Source organism: Cyprinodon variegatus, unplaced genomic scaffold (assembly GCF_000732505.1).
Source record: "Cyprinodon variegatus isolate N-32 unplaced genomic scaffold, C_variegatus-1.0 Scaffold205, whole genome shotgun sequence".
NCBI classification, from domain to species: domain Eukaryota; kingdom Metazoa; phylum Chordata; class Actinopteri; order Cyprinodontiformes; family Cyprinodontidae; genus Cyprinodon; species Cyprinodon variegatus.
Genome location: NW_015150658.1, coordinates 356,164 through 373,513, shown reverse-complemented (window position 1 = coordinate 373,513; position 17,350 = coordinate 356,164). Strand labels below are relative to the sequence as shown.

At 38.0% G+C, this 17,350-nt stretch overlaps 1 protein-coding gene across 2 annotated transcripts in view; it reads right to left on the bottom strand.

Annotated features, from left to right (window-relative positions):
• The window catches only part of begain (brain enriched guanylate kinase associated), a 65,014-nt gene that overhangs the window by 35,887 nt on the left and 11,777 nt on the right, over window positions 1–17,350 (bottom strand). Inside the window, exon 2 of one of the 2 annotated variants that reach the window (XM_015379994.1) lies at window positions 2,735–2,965. The exons of the other annotated variant lie outside the window; for it this stretch is intronic. Within the exon in view, the coding sequence (XP_015235480.1) occupies window positions 2,735–2,805 (71 nt within the window). The 5' untranslated portion in view covers window positions 2,806–2,965. The remainder of the gene's footprint in view (window positions 1–2,734; window positions 2,966–17,350) is intronic. 2 annotated transcript variants of the gene reach the window in all.

Sequence of the window (17,350 nt, the reverse complement as noted above, 5' to 3'; positions counted from 1 at the left end):
AAGGAGTAGAAAGTACAGATATTTGTGTAAAAATGTAAGGAGTAGAAGTAAAAAGTCGCCATAAAAATAAGTAGTAGAGTAAAGTAAAAATATCAGAAAAATCTACTTGAGTACAGTAACGAAGTATTTGTACTTCGTTACTTCCCATCTCTGCTCAGAACCCATCTCATATTGTCTCTGCACAGAAAACAAATAAATGCACATTAATCCTAACTTAACTAAACTCTTGGTCTGGTGTTAAACTAATGCTCTGATTGTTACAGTGGACACTTTCACATGGTTTATAAAGGGACATATAATGCAATATGAAAGTTTTTAAGCTTTTAACCTTTCTAAAATGTTCGGCATCACAAACATTTAAAAATGTTACATTTGTTTGTTCAGTCCTGTTTAAGCAATCATCAACAATACTTTGCTCCTCCCAAATCACCAAAGGAGGATTTTTCTCTACTCACGATAAAGCATTGTGAGGTCCATAATTAGCCCACTTCTTTGCATTAAACCAAACATGGACGACCAGACTGAGTTTAGAACATGCCCAGAGGATGTGATAACCCAAAAACAAAATTTAAATTACTTAGAGAGGAAAGAATTTGGTAGAAATGGTTGCAACTTGTGTATCAGAGCTCCGAACCAACACATGAGAATGTATTCCTTTGGTCCGGAAAACAGTTATGACAGTTATCTAATGGTCTTCCAAAAAACATAATGCAGTTTATCTAATTCCTTTTAATGGCCTTGATGGGGGAGTAGGAAGCATTGCTGCAGTAAAACCCATTTTTTCCCTTCTGGATTGGAAAAACAACACCACAAAACATGTAATATTTCATGATAAATTAAAATTTGCTTGTGCAAAAGGCCATTATTTCCTCACATGTATGCCCAAATTTGAATTGCATACAAAAGCAGGATATAGGACCTTTAAATCTTTGCAGCATCTTTCCTGCCTGGGAAAAATATTTACTATCATTGATATTTTTTGCCTTTCTGCACAACCACAGCCTTTAATTTATCTGTTGGTGTTTTCTGTTGCACAGTGAAACAAAGTGCATGGTGGTGAAGTGGAAGGAAAACAAAAGAATTGTTTTTATATTACATATAAAAAAGCTTGTTTAACCCCTTGGCACCTGTTGTTGCAAACTGTTTGTACAACACAAACAACCAAGATCGTGTGTGCATTTCCATAATGCCAGTTATACACATTCAGCTCCGACTAAGGAACCTTTGGCAAGCACTTGTTTTTGCTAAGACTTGTCCCTGACCGTGTACAGTATGTTATCATTGGCAGTTATAACTCCATCCATCTATCTTCTTCCATTTTACACATCAGAGTCACAGTGTTGCCTATCTCCAGCAGCCTATGGGCAAATGGCGGCGTACGTCCGGGACAAGTTGCCAATTTGTCGCAGAGTGCCGTTAGAACTGTTGTTCCGAATTTGAGACACATTTAAATTTATATTTGTTTTTGTCCTATAGTCAAAGTAACGATCTCAATTTTTCAACTACTTTAAGGCAAAAAATGCAGACATCAAATATTATTCCAAAATTTGCCTTCAAGAAGTCTCCTATTGTAATGTGTGTAGTTCATTTTCAGTAAATTTAACTGTTTTGTGAAGAACTTACGGTTTAGAGAAAAAACAGCAACTTAAAGACCAAAGACCAGCAGACAGGTATGGGAGAAAGCTGTTGAAGCAATCAAAGCAGCTTTATGCTATAAAACAATATGCTAAGCTTTGGAAATTTTATAGAGATCTGCCTAATTCATCATCACTTTGTTTTTGACTACTCTTTTTACAAAATACTTTCTCAGTCGTAGTTCATTATTTTAAACCATGCTTTATTATTTCAATAGTTTTGTTATTTTATGTTGTAAAAACCCATATTTTAAAATCTTTTTTAATGAAATTTCATCAAGATACAGTATATTGCAGTTTGTTCTAATCATGTGACAAGTTGTATGTAATAAAGTTCAAAGAGTATAAATACTTAACAAAGGCAGCCTAGGCTCCATTTTACAACATCCAGAGTTTAACGGTAGAACTGCATTCAGTTCAACTGAAGAAACTGATTGCTCGCCTTCATCCATCTTCATCACAGCCAATCAGCTTTGAACCACACCGTCCAAAGATCATCTTAAAAGGCCTCCGATCCACAACTCGTCTGCTACCTAGTGCGTTTCTTCCAAACGAGGAGTTTTTCCTCTCCACTGTCGCTCCTTGCTTGCTCATCATGGACAGGTTCTCTCAACCTGTGTTATCCAAGCTTTACTTCCATCTTCCAGGTCCCTGAGTGAAGCTCTAGTATCAGCTCATGCAGTCCACTGGATCTCCCCATAAAATTCAGCATACCGTCTCTCTAATCAGCAGTCTACAGACTGACCAACTTCATCTATCTCCACTCCACCACCACCAGACCAAGTAATTGTATCAATACATTTCTTCTAATTGTCTTTTCACTTCGTGTGAGTTTTTCAGATTGAAGTGGCTTTATGATAACTTCCCCATTAGATTACGATGACTCACATGAACAATTTGGTGTTTAGTTTAACTGGAAATGGATGACAGTTGGTGCGAGAAAAGATATGAAGGTGAACAATGAGAATTAATTGATGTGTCTCTTAAAGTATGTGACCTGTCAAAGAAAATTAGTTTTTAAGGATTAAAACAAATGAAGTTGATCTGTGATGAGAATTATGCTAAAAGTTTTAAAGACTTTCCACACTGACTTTTCTTACCTTCTTTTTGGGTGTTTGCTTCCATTTCTCTGGCTTTTCAGGGCTGTTTTGCCGATATATATCTTTTTCATAGTTTTCCCTCTGCCTCAGCTTGCCTGTGTGTGTGGCTGTTACTTGTGCTGCAGCTCGACTGAACGTTGAACCAATGTTTGAATTCTAACCACATAGCAATAGTCAAAGCTTTAAGTCTTGCCTGGGGAGCCAGATAGTTGTTGGCTATCTGTGATGACCCTGGCAAGAGAGCAGAGAAAAACAGCTTTGAAGTCTCACAGATTCAGCAGCATATTTTATTCTTTGCAGAGAAAAAGTGTGATTTTATCTGCTTTCAAAACATGACTCTGGTGAATATGACGGATTAGTGCTGGAGGATCAATTGGAAAAAAAATCGGCAACCAAACAAAAACAGAAGAGTTACCAAACTTAAAGTTGACCCCCTGCTCTTCCTTTAAAATATCATGGCATACAGATTTTATAAAATATTACTTCATACTGATCGTTAGTCTAAAAGATACAAAAACAAAACTAACAGAATTTGCAAAAAGGAATGTAGAAAAAAGCAAATATATTTTAGCTTGTTATAGCGATGTATAAAATCAATTATTAAAAACCTTATCTTAAAGGTACAGTGTGAAATCATTACAGGCATTTACTTTATAAATGTAATATAATCTCTATATGTTTGTTATGTATGTGTGAACTGAAAGTTAATCTCCCCACAGTCGTGTAGCAAGCAGTAAAATAGAAGGTCTGAAACTAAAACTAAGATTAATATTCCCTGCTACAGTGTGAAATCAATGGGTAACCTCCACCAATCACAAAACAAGGTCCGTTGTACACTATTGGTTCCTGACACGTCAATCATGCTCGTCTGTTTGTCGCTCCCCATGTGCTCGTACCCTGACACATAAACGAATCGACCCCTTTAATGCTCGTGCAGGACGCCATGGCTGGAAGCTAGCCACTGTATTGCTACGTTTACACCTAAAGCAGAAAGAGAAGCAAAAACGTGCATGCTGCTTCATTTTTGATGCTTGTGCAAGTTTATTTCTGAGGCTGATGCACCTCTGCTGCTCTTGCTACACGGCGGAAAAAGTGGGTCTGATGCGTGTTGGGCAGAGCTACCCTATCCTTTCTTCGCCTGTAAAAATGTCAGCAATATTTGCTGTGATCAGGGGGTAAAAAGTAATTTGAATCTATTTTGAAGTGAGAAAGTCCACCTGAAAACATCATCGGTGCAGTCGCCTCTTCGCGGTTTGCTGCAGCGGCTGAAAGGGGATTTTCATGTACGTAATACAAACTGCAGGATAACAAAAGTGAACATATTTCGCTGGGAGATTTCAGCATTTTAAGTTCAGTTAGGCATTAATAATCCGTTTCAGAGGAGGGATCATAGCGGTCTGCATCATCAGTGCTGTGCCTGTCTCCCTGCCAGCTCCCAGATCAGCGACTTGCTGCTTCAGCTGCTCAGACGCGCTGCAGACAGCATGCGCATAAGTGTGTTTTGAAGCCGTGGTTTTGAGGGGTGGTCTGAAGGGAGAGGCATGGTTGTGTATGTTCAAATATATAGCTTGCTAGAACTGTTTTTTACCAAGATCTCCTACAGCACCTTTAATTGTTAATTTCTCACCTGCTTATGTCTGCCTGGTTCCTAATTCTCATTTATTTTTTCCACCTGCGTCTGTGCTTTATATTCGGTTCAGCCCTAGCTATTGAGGCCAGATCATTATTTGTTTTCTGTTTGTCTGTTTAGTAGTTTGGTTTACTCCATGGTTCATGTCCTGGTTCCTGGTGGTCAGCGGATTGAAAGGGTTATTTTTCTGTTTGTCCTGTCCTCTGATCGTGTCCTGGTCCTTCTCCATGGAGCCCTCAGGGTTTTGGCTTGGAATGCAGAGAAGGTCAGTTTTATTCCTGTAAGCCTGGCTCCTAGGAGGAGACCAGTTTAAAGTTTCCTGCAGAAATTCTGGTACAATGTGTTGTATCTGTTCTCTCAACCACTAAACCTGCCTGTCTACATCTGAGCCTGCCTGTCTGCATCTGCCTGAACGCTCTGTGGATTCCTGGAGGTCTGGATCCTTCTGTTCCTGTTTGGGCAGGACTTCGGATCAGCTGTGGACTCTAGGATTCCAGGACTTTTCTGGCCTACTCTGTTTCCCCTGACCTGGATCGGCCTCCTGTTTGTTCTCCAAGGCCTCAGCGCCTGGGACACTCGGGGCGGCACCAGCCCATCTGCTGGATGTCAACTCTTTCGAAGAGGATGAACTGCACTGTCAAACCAGGTAAGTGACTCACTCTGATAATCATCTCCTGTCAGATGATTAGGTGACTAACTGTGTTTTTCCCTCCAGAGAGTGTCAGCTATTGGCCGATGTCCTGCCCCCCTTTCCCTGCAGTCGCTGCAGGTCCACAGATCCACAGTAGCCCGTTTCTGTTCTGTTTCAGGTCTTTTTTTGTTTTAATAAATGGTTTCAAATTTCCTACTAACTGTCTCTCCTTGAATACAGGGTCCATCTGTCCCGTTTTTTGACAGGAGTGGGTTTTGTAGTGGCAGACATCTTTTGTGCTACGGCAGTGGTGAGCTGACAAACTAGTAACTGTAGAAATTGCCATTATGCAAGAATGGGAACGCAGCAAGTTAGGCCTTTATACAGTATTACACAGAATAATTAAATACTATTTATAAAATTATCTAAACTAGACGTACATCGGCCATGACCAGTAACCAGCTAGTTATAATGAAGACGACCAATTTCAAATGCCGATTGTTGTGTTTTTGATTATGTATCTTTATTCTGCAAAGCAGGGGGATGAATAACCTGGACAACAGAAGTAAGAGCAGACATTCTGAGCTGAGGGAGCAGCAGAGAGGAATCAGTGTGAAAACAGCGGGCGAGAGAGCCCCAGAACTAGAATAAGCGAGCCAACCATGCAGCCCTCTGTGGCTAAGGAACTACAGCGGCAGAGGCGGCAGCTTTCCACTGCTAGCTCAGGAAGAAAGCTGAGGAGCACAGTGTTAGCTTTGAGGGGCCAGTGGAGCACATGGTGGCCTGCTGGGAAACAGTGGAGATGTCATGGACTAGGGTGACCAGACGTCCTCTTTCTCCCGGATGTCCTACTTTTCAGACCTAAAAAAATGTCTCAGGGGAATTTTCAAAATCATCCGGGATTTTGGTTGACTGGAGTGCAGCAGAACCGAGACGTGGTCTCTGGAGCTGGGGACAGAGCGACCGAACCCGACCCGGCGACGGTAGCTTGGACACCGGCGGCCCTGTGCTTCCCCCTGCCTGCCTAACTGGGTAGGCGGGGGGAAGCATACCGTTACCGGGTTGGGTTTGGTCGTTGTGGGGCTCATGGCTCTGAGCTCAGCTTGGTTCAAATGCCCGGTCCAGTCAAGGCTAGGCTCTAGATGCTAACTACTGGAGATGGACGGAGGGCTGCTGAGGATCTAAGGGGCCTTCGGGTGGACTGCGTGTCGGAGAAGGAGAAGAGAAGGCATCAGGTGGTCCGTGTCTGTGCTGGATGTAGGGTATGAAACTGTCCTTCTAGTGCTAAATTAAAACAGCTTATTTAAAAGCCACTCACAAACCTCTTAAGGGCCCTTTCCTGCATTATCCTTTAACAACATTATTTTCTCTGCCTTCCATTTTGATTTAAAAAACTCATTTCTGCAGCCTCCTTCAATGAAACAGTGGTTAAATAATGATACTTTCTCATCTTCTAACTTTTATACTTGTCAATTTACTTGAGACAACATACCGGTAATAGGAAAAGTTATGGATTTCATGCTGTGATCTATTGTAAATGAACATCGTCATCACTTGCCAATATAGGTGTAATGCCATATGCCATGATCATATACTTTTGTTTCAAACACCAGATGCATCTTAAACTGTAATATGTTTTTTAGGTAAATCAGACTTTGTGAAAGCCATTTTGTACCGTCAGGGCCTCATATTGTTAGAGGAGAAAGGCAGTGTGGGCATTTTATGTACCCGCAGTCCGCAGTCTGACCATTAGATGTCGCTGAAAATTACACATTGTAGCTTTAATGTGAGCAAATTAATGCAGTATCTCCCAAACCACCTTACCCTGTGGATTCATATTGACCAGCTGCCCACTGAAGTTATTTCTCAATAAATCAGTGTTATGATTAATGCATGTGGGTTTTCTGCCTCGTCTGCTGTGTCAGGATTTAAACTTGGATCTCTCCTGCTGTTGGAACCTAATAACCTGTCACTTGCCAGGGCGAAGTCCACATCTCTCTTCATTAAATCAGATTTGCTGAGACTTGTTGCTGTCATAGCAAACATGCATTTGTAAGCAGTGAAATTTGATCTCAGATTTGCAGAGTAAAAAATGCTGCTCAAAATGTAAAATATCTTGAGTTGAGAGAATCACAATCAGCTATGTTCTGTTCAATCTAAGATTAGACTGCACTATATAAATTTAAAGGTTACATCAACTCATAAATTAAAAAGCTTAAAAAACTGAAACCCTTAAAAAAATCTAAAAGCTAAGCAACTAAACTTAAAACTAGTGTAAGGGACTTTACTTAAAAGACAAAAATATTACTTTGTGTTGGACTTTCTTGTTATTTCTGTGTCAATAGAAATGGGAAAGTTTGGTTTGTAGCTTTGTTTTAGGCTTCAGAAAATATATATTTTAAAATAATTTTAGAGACATTCTTGTTTGAATACATTGAAATTTATAATATTATTGTGGCAGTTATTACTGGGGTTGCAGCATTAGAGTAATTTGTTTACTTATTATGTGTTGGTGGTTGAACTTGGATCTCCCATGTTGTAGGAACTTAATAACCTGCCACTTGCAAGCATGAGGTGTACACCCCTCTTTATTAAGCCCAGTTCGTGCCTTGTTATTATCATTGCACACATGCATTTGTTTGCAGTGAAATATGAGAATGTTAAGAAAAAATACTTAATTTAGCTGAATAGATGGCTTGCAGCTCTCTTTTACAGCAGCTTTTAAAATTGATGCACAGGAAAAACCCACAGAATCTACTACCAATCTTAAAAAGTACATTTCTTTTGTCATTTACAGTACTTACAAAGATTCAAAACCAACAAGGAAATATGAAAGCTAGTCAGCTAAACTAGAGAGCTGTTTCTTCAATTTACTCACTTAAATTAATGTTTATTTAGATTTAATTTCAATATTGCTAAATCGTCCCACAGTGGGGAAATCTGTACTCCAGTTTAACTAATCCCTGAAGGAGCAGTGTGCTGCCATACTAAGCAGGGGTCCGGGGTCTTCTGGGGTTAAGTTTTGGTCCTTTTTGACCATTTCAGGACCAAAATGCCCTGCTCCATAACCAGCAGGCCACCTCTGTCCCTTTAGGCTTAGTCCCTTAGACCTGTTACCAATCTTCAAAGTTTAAACTATTTCACATTCTATTTTTAATGTGTTCAAAGTCAAAATCTTGTTATGAGCAGATGCATATTTCTCTTTCATTTACAAGTGATATCCCTTGAACTTGGATGTGCCATGCTGTAAGAACTTAATCATTTGTGACTTGTGCATCTTTCTTTATCAAGTCAGATCAGCTGTGACTAATTGCTTTCAGTTCAAACACACATGTGAGCAGTGCAATGTGTTTAGCGGTTCAAAAGAACAAAAATCCTTCTCTTTAAATTTGCTGAAATAAAGAAGATCGCAAGCTGCCCTGCTCCAAAATAGGTGTCAAAAATTGATGCACAATAAGACAAACTTCATTTAGCGAGGCCTAATCTTAAAAGCCCCATGTCTTGTAGAATTTAACAAAGTTTGATCAGCTAAAAACACATAATATCTGAAAGCTGTAGAGCAAAGATAATTATAGCGGAGGTAATCTTATCATAAAAGGATTAGGCCTTTATTTTTAATGCTTTGCATAAAAATTGGACTCAGGCTTCTTTCTCAGATCCATGGCAAACTCCCATTTTTAAATAGAGCTCGGGGAAATCCCTGTTTTAAATAGATTTAAAGTTGTGCATATGTAATCAGGTTGTCGACTGTTTTGGTTTTACTTAGAAAATTAATGCAATCTGAAAGAAGACTTCAAGCAAAGGAAGTGATTATGCTTGGACATAACAATGTTGTTCATGTTAGTGAATCTTAGCAATATAACAAAACACCAAATTTCATAAGAACAACCAATGCAGCAAAATGAGGGAATTCAGGCTAAAAAGCCTGTTTGAGACCCCTAGTTTGTACCAATGCTTTACTTCGATTTAATAATTTGTTTTTTTTTTTACATGCTTTTCACCTTCATGCTTTGAACCTTCATTCAATTATAAAAATTTAAAGAAAAAAGTTTTCTTTTATATTGCTTTAATCAAAATTTGCATCCTATTGGAATTGGTTAAAACGCAAGTTTTTGTTATGGTTGTCCCCTTGTGACTTCTGTTTGAGTTTCTTTTTAACTTTTCAGTTCCACTTTGATTTATGTTATTCTGTTTTCTTGTTCATTGGTTTTTTTTCCATTTTGTGTTATATTTATGCAGTTTTTGTTACTGTACTAAAGTACACTTTTTAGGTATCTATATTTTACTAGTTTACTTATTTTTCTTCCTACTTCTGACTTCTACTCATTACATTTTCACACAAGTATCTGTACTCTCTATTCTTTACATTTTTAAAACAAACGTTACTCATTACTCTTGGCTTCGATTTAATGTTTATAAACATTTATTTCACATCATGTGCGCCATCCAATGCAGATCATTGGCACATCTAGTGAAAACTAGTGTAATTGGATGAGTTATATAACGCAAACACTCATTGGTTGGCTATTCATCAGAAGCAAGCAGGTGTTCTTCAAACTGCAAATGTGAATTGTCTAGACCATGCTACAATGTCGGATTCAGAAAAAGATGTGGAAATGTCTAAAAGGTCGGACACATTAGTGTCATTCATTCATTCATTCATTCATTCATTCATTCATTCATTCATTCATTCATTCATTCATTCATTCATTCATTATTGTCAATGGTTTTTAGAAGTAGGATCACCACTAGGATTAAGCTACAGTAAAAAATATCCGGACATACTGTGCACTGATTACATTCCTACAATCTTGTTTCTCCTCATGAACCCAGCAGTTCATATCGTCTTGTTTAAAAAAACAGAAGTATCATTACAGCTCTTGTTTAGTAGATATTGCTTTTAGATATTTACCGGAAAATAACATCTTATTGACAATGCTGGAATAAAACATGTTCGACAAATAATTCCGTTGTTATCATTTACTGCTATATTGAAGAAGTAATTATTTGGCTTTCTTAAGCAGATGGAAAGTAGGCTATGCTGTTTTCCTTTAAAATCTCAGTGCCTTCACTATGACCTTTAAAGGAAGTAGCAATGGTTCAAAGCCATATGCTGATGACATGTGCGTCTTTTAGACCTTTATCTCACCAAGTAAGATGGTGCTCTTCCAATGACACGGTTTTGAAAAAAAGGATGTTAATAAAACGTAGATGATCTCACAAGAGGTTTCCAACTTTTTAACACATTTTATGGTTCTGCTTTTTTTTTTTTTTTTCAAATGTAGACACGGTTTTCTTCAGCCAAGGAGTCATGACTCTAACACAGACCTAGGAGTTGTCAGGAACATGTTTTATCAAAAGCAGACAGAGTAGCAGTTCAACAAAAGGCCATAATAAATGCTTTGATGCTGGCAGCTCTTTCTAATTCCAAGACTACCCTTACTGTTTTTAATTGCCTCTCAGCATCGGCTTAAAAAACAATGGCTGTTTCTGGTAGCGTGGTTAATATGGTTGCTACAGTTGTTTTCTTATCTTCTAGTTGCAGGAGACGAACGCACAAAAAAGAATAATTCCTGAATTACTCCTCTCCTGAGTACAGCGAGTACTTTTGCCAAACTGCAAATATGACACAGTTTCCTAAGAGACAAATGCTAGGTTGTGTAGCTTTAGGTATTGTTTTGGGAACCGAAATACATTTTGATTCGTCAGAGAACCTTGTAACATAAGTCAGAAACCACAAAAAAGATTTGAAAAAAATCTGTGTTCCCCTTCATCAGCATTGCTTCCATGTTTTGAAACAATGAAAGTATGAGAAAAACCATTTATCTGAAATACTTTCCAACTTGTAATAGTTATTAGACTACTTATACTACAGGGGGTTACAACAAATGGTTATAGGGCTATAACCAAGTTAAAATATAAATAAAAAATAAATAATTTGTCTGCGTTTGCTGTTGTTTACAGAGAATTACCTCACTTGCAGCCTCATTCTGAAAGCAGAGTTGGTGCAAACATGTAAAGGTCTCTAAAATCTATCTTCCATTCACCATGGAGATACCTCAGTGTGTTCATTTACAAGGAATGAGCCACAGTAGGAGAGGCTGCCACATGCACTGCTCACAGAGGCCAAACAAGGGTGTTAATCTTTAATGGCTACATTGCCGTCTCTTCTAAGACTGCTATTAAGGTAGCAGCACAGATACATCAGCATCTGTTGTAATTTGTTAAGAATCTTGTTACTGCAAGAAGGATTACTGAAGCTGATGTTGTTATTCTACAGCAGTTGTTCTATCTGCTTTACTACCTTCCTTTATTAAATTTTACATTTACTCACTTTTAATCTACTTTTGTTTTCTTTATATTTAATAGTTGAATTCATGTAAAACTCGTTGAATTGTCTTTGAACTGAACTGTGTAATATAAATAAACATACCTTGCATGTTGTGAGTTTGCGACCATTTGAAATAAAAAAAAACCAAAATTTTTATTTACCAATTTGCTTAATGGTACTTTTAATCATTCTTCAATAAGTAAACGGCAATAAAAAGAGGACACTTTGAAATAATCAAATTCATTTAATTCTCTGGCATTGTTGGGATCTGGAGATTCTCCACCTTCTCCAGCAGAGTGCGCTGTGGATCCTCCTGGGCTGGAGCCCTCCAGCACAGCTGACGCTCATCAGCTCATCAGGAGACCGGCATTTATAAGCAGCTGCCAGACCTTCCTTAGGCGCCGCAGTGTTAGCCAAGTTTGGTTAGCGAATCTGAGCCTCTGAAATTACTAATCGTTATCTTCCTAGAGAAACCTAATTCTAATTGCCTCTGTCTTCTCGCTCCTAGGAAACCAGTCTCTCGAGAGAAGCTCTGGATGAGCTTAACCTGAATCTGCCTGCCTGCCCTAGAGAGCCAAACCTGAAGACTTCACTCTGGAATCCAACTGCTGCTCTTAGGAAAGAGCTAATCACTTCAACCAAGGTCTGTTCACTGGAAGTCAGAAGTAAGACGCTGCTGCTGCCTAAGCACTCTGCTGAACCAACAGTCTCTGGACCAAACCGGTTCCCTCTCTCAGAATAAACCTGGACCTCTTTAAGGTATCTACTGAAATATCTGAAAACCCATTTAACTCATCTGCATATCCAGCTAACCAACTATCCGTCTCTGCAGACACCAGAGAATCCTGCCCGGACCAGAACCTGAACCTTGTTTTGTTTTGTGTGAAACTTTAATAAACTCTGTTAAACCTTTTACTAAGTCTCAGTGGTGTTCTGCATGTGGCTTTATCTCTAAACCGATCATGACAGGCATTAATGCTAGCTACATTAGTGTATCATAAAATGTATCTCAGGAAGTAAAGGTTATTTGTAGTTTTGCATTATTATTTAGAAAATAGAATATTTCCTTTAGCTGTCTTGATTACTACAGTAATACTCTTCAATTAATGCATATTTATTACAGGGTTGTAGTGTGTTCTTTAATTAATTGCTTATTTTCCCTCAATTACTTTCTTTTTATGCTCATTTGAAATGCCTCAATGTTTGGGTCAACTTACAGCGTTTAACCCAGGTGTCTTAAATAATGTTAGGGGACACACATAGGAGCTCCAAGGAGCTTAGCTTTTAAAAGGAAACACTTATTTCTTCAAAAAACTCAAAACATAGGTTACATCATGCATTTAGACTGAGAAAAGCAAGAGAGAGTTTTAGACTCTCAAGACTTTAAGACTTAAGACTTTTAACAGATGGAAGAAAGTCAAAGGGAGAGCAGTAAAGTTACTCTATTTTATACCTTTGAGCTTTTAACTTATATTTATGAAATGGACTTTCAGAAACATCTATATCACTTTGAAAGTGGAGTATGTGTAATGCCACTTATGCAAATGGTCAGACACTAAAGACATTTTTATATATTTGCTCGTCAATCTATCTCTGTAAAAAAGCAGTAGTAAAATTCCATTTTACATTGATTTCTTCTCTTAGGGGTGGTGTGACATCAACTGTAGTTGTTTGTTTATGAATAATAAACTAATTGTTGCTTTGAAGTGCTTGGAGAAAGAATTGGTGATTTTATACTATTTTTTAGACAAATCTGATGTATCTTTAACTGTGCTGATTTACAAAAATAAACATGAAAGCATATGATCATTTTTACTGCTTGTGCACAATATGAACAATCTGTCACTTTCAGCCTTTTTAAGCAAACACCAAACTAGTTGATTATTGAAACTCTTGGCCAGGATTGTCCAGCGTTCTTTCTTTTGTGCCCGATCACTTGTCTCTGCTTGATGACTTCCTCGCCTTTGACCTGCCCCTGCAGGACTTCACAGAGATTTTTTTAAATTATAGACATCTACAGAGTTCCTCCCTCTTGACTACCGCCTCTCATCCAAGTCCCCTGATCCATGTGCTGATTCTACCTCCTTGGTTCTAACCTTGTTTCTGTCCCAAGATTGTGGATTCTAGTCTTTGGATCCCTCTGACTGGCTCTGCTCCATCCGCTCTGACCATTTTTCTGTCCCCTGAGCAACAACCTCTATCTCTCCCCTTGAAAACCAAAACAGAAAAACCTCTTCAAAGCAAGTGCCTCATTTACTCTGTACACATGTGTCTTTCGAGCATTGCTAAACTTGCTCTCAGAGTTATCCAAGCCTGCAGTGATGTCACCACCGCCCAGAGACCTGCAGAGGACCCTATAACCTCTTCCTTTCCCTTCTTCATGGATCCTGAAAAAGGTAATGGCTTTTCCTCTGACTGAACTGTTTAAATCAAGAATCAATCCATCTTCTTGGAGGTTCCTTTCTCTCCTGCTGGTTTCGTGAAGCATCTTGTAAATTCTTTAAATAAATCTTTTAATAATTTCCTGTTGTGTCTTTATAAATTATGGGTCCTGTCTGGCACTTTACACTGAGCCCCTACATGTGCAATTTGTTTTTCATGCCCTACAATCTCCCAAATTTAATCAATTAAAATTATTTTAAGTATTCCCACTGTATTAGAAATAGCTATATATCTGTCTGTGTGTCTGTATGTGTATCTGTCTGTCTGTCTAATACTGAAGGTTCATTATGTACCTTGTTATATGTCACATTTTGGTTTTTCCTCAGTACAGAAGCTGATGGAAAAAAAAGTCCACCAATATTAGCCAGCTTGTGTTTTATTAACAGGTTCACTTATATTTAACATCACAGCATCAGCAGCCAACCCAGTTTGTGGGAATGGGAGAAGAGGGTATTCCCCTCCTAATTTCATGCAAGTTAGAAAAAGGAAAATATTTTATGCTATTTAGATTTCAAGCCTATGTCCTGTTGTCATGTTCTGTAGCAGCTCATTTTTGAAAAAAACAACAACAAAAAAACAAAAAAAATGAAGTTCTTAACACTATGGCGGAGGAGGGAGTAGTTCTGGGACCCCTCTACTAAAGGCCTGGGACAAGTAACCAGGATGCTCCTCTTTGTCGGCAGGTGTGATTGTTTTTCTGTTGTGTGTATTGCTTTATAACATTCATTTGATAAGAAAAAAAAGGCTCACCGTCTATACAAGTTAATAGTTATCTATGCGAAATATGTAATTACTAAATGCCAAAGTTGTATTGTTATCATGAAAAAACATCCTTTGTGGGGTGTTTGCATAGGAAATATGTGTTTTTGTTGAGACAGTCTAAGTAATATATATGCACTGCAGCTTACAAAAGTAAAATTCATAAATGTAAAAAAAAAAATGAACATTTGTTTTTTATTTATGTTTTAAATCAGTTCAGAGTCAACCATCAAAGATGTTTGATTGGATAAAACATCGTGAAATGAAATCGACACACATGTGTAGAAGTGTTATCAATAGGAACTATTTTATTACTTGTTGTCCACTGGGTATAAATTGTCCTGTTGCTACAGGGTCCTTAAAATAAACAAGACTATCTGTTTATACATTCTCTTTTATGGTATAAAGAGAGGGGTGTTTTTTGCTGTACATATTTAAGCTGCTATGTATGCATCAGAGGCAAAGCAGGTTTTGAATTCCTGCCGAGAGACCCTTAAGCGTTTGGACTCGGGACTCTTGGGATGGAACTGATTGGTAAACTGCTCTTCCTCCTGAGCTAAAGCTGCCCCACTGTGGTTTAGGCTTTACATGAGGGGATACAAATCGTATCATGCCTCTGATGCAAGACTCCAGAAACACGTTTGTTTCTTGTGCATGCTCCACCACCAGCAGTCAGTAAAACACCTCTGTGGATTAAGTCACTGAAGCAACGAAGGTGATTAGTCAACCAGAATTGCTGCCTAGAGCCAACTACTGCAACTGATATGTATTATATATTCTGTGTTTTAGTTAAAAAGAACAAAAAAGCTTATGAAGAATTCAAGCTTTACAAAAAAGTGAGTACTTTATACATATCATGCAGATCAAAACTTTGCACCCGTATAACTAAACATCATTTTTCTTTTGAAACCATAAAAGCTAAGGTTGAAAATGATCGTAGTCAGCCCTCCATTGGTTTTAAAATAGATGGGGGGTTTCAAAAGCCCTTTTTGATGCATTCCCCTTAAATCTGGATATGTACCTCTACATATTGATGATAGTTTAGTGTCTGAAATGATTACTGTGTCTGTAAACTATGAATGAACTTTTATCTTGATAGAAACAGCCTTTTTAATAGGCCTTAATGACAACACAGAAAAAAAGACGCGATAATAATGCTCATCAATCTTTCTTTGATGTAAGGGAAGAACCACATCAAACCTAAAAGAACATAAAAACAATTAATGATGACATGACTTTATTATTATTGTTAATAATAATAACAAGCTGCAATAGTTTTTTTTCCATGTCTGAGCCAAATGAAGGATGTGGTCGTTGACTGCCTCTCCTGTCTGACTGCATATCAGTATTTCTTTTCCAAGTACTGCAAACGCACCATTAGCTTAAATAGAGCTTTTTTTTTTAAAGGTTAAACTGAATATTATGAGAAAGCTATAAGCAGATGTACTTATAGAGTTTAAGAATTTTAGTGTTTGAGATTACAGATTATGTTAAATACAGTCTGAAATTCAGGCAGGCTTTTATATAACTCTTTATGGTTTCAGTTTGGTTTAGGTTTCCATGTTGCTTCTGGGAACAACATCTCTCCTGACTCCTGGCTCCCCGACAGATAAACAACCAGACAAATCTTTCAAATGAGAATACATGTTAAAGCTGATCATTGTTATCCCCGCACACTGAAAAACTTGACTTTTTGGTTAAGCAAACTCTACTAGAGTATTCATCATAAGTTCTACTTGTAAATACTAGTAATACTAGTAAAATACAATCTTTTTTTAATGTAATACATGAATTTTGGGGTAAGAGTAAGTTTTACTTAGGTTTCCTTAAACTGTTTAAATGTTTAATAACAGTATGTACATAAACCTAAAAATACTACAAGAACTTTACTCTAAAAATCTAGCATTTTGAAATGCATGCACGACTTATGCGCCATGTAGCTCCCAGCAGTGAATCGCAGTGCCGCCTGCCTTGGGCAGAGATGCAGGGGAAACCGTATCTGATGAGGAAACGCAGCTCGACGTAACACCGGTATTTCCATGTGGAAAACGCAGTTCTACTGCTGGAGTCCTCCTCCCTCTCCATCTGTGTGTGTGTGTGCTGTACATTAACACCCATAACAGCCAATCTCATCCTCCCCTCTCACATGACAAGGCGTGCACGAGTCCTGTCATGAAAGAAAGGTTCATTGTGCGACCTGACTAACGTGCAGTAACGGGGTGTCGACAATGGTAACGGCATTATAGTTACAGTCAAAGTAATTAGTTAGATTACCTCGTTACTAAAAAAAAGGTAACGGCTTCAGTTATGCCGTTACTTTCAATGCCGTTTCTCCCATCACTGGTTACTTCTCTACACCTGCTCCCTATCAGCTATTTAGTCCTCCCATTGTTTCTGTCTCCCATATATACACCTTCTGTTCAGTTACTCATTGCTGGATCATTCTTTTGGTGTATTGTAAATTGCTCAGAATTGTAAATTGCAGTGAGGCCTCTGACACCACCATCAGATCTAATCACCCCACCATCAAACAGACATGCTTACATGTCTGTTTGATAACAGACATGTAAGCATAACAGCTTCTATTGATCTAATAACAGCTTCTATTGATCTAAAAAATTGTTGTTTTTTAATAAAAACTATCACATTTGTTATGTAGGCCAAAAGACCTTTTAAGCATGCATTTAAAGCTGTATAAAAAATTAAGAAAAGCTTACATTTAACATTCAACACTCAAGAGTCCTAGACAATGATTTAAAAACTCTAAATACATTCAAGACCAAACAAGAACAAAATAATAAGCTTTTGTTGGTGTCTGGCAAT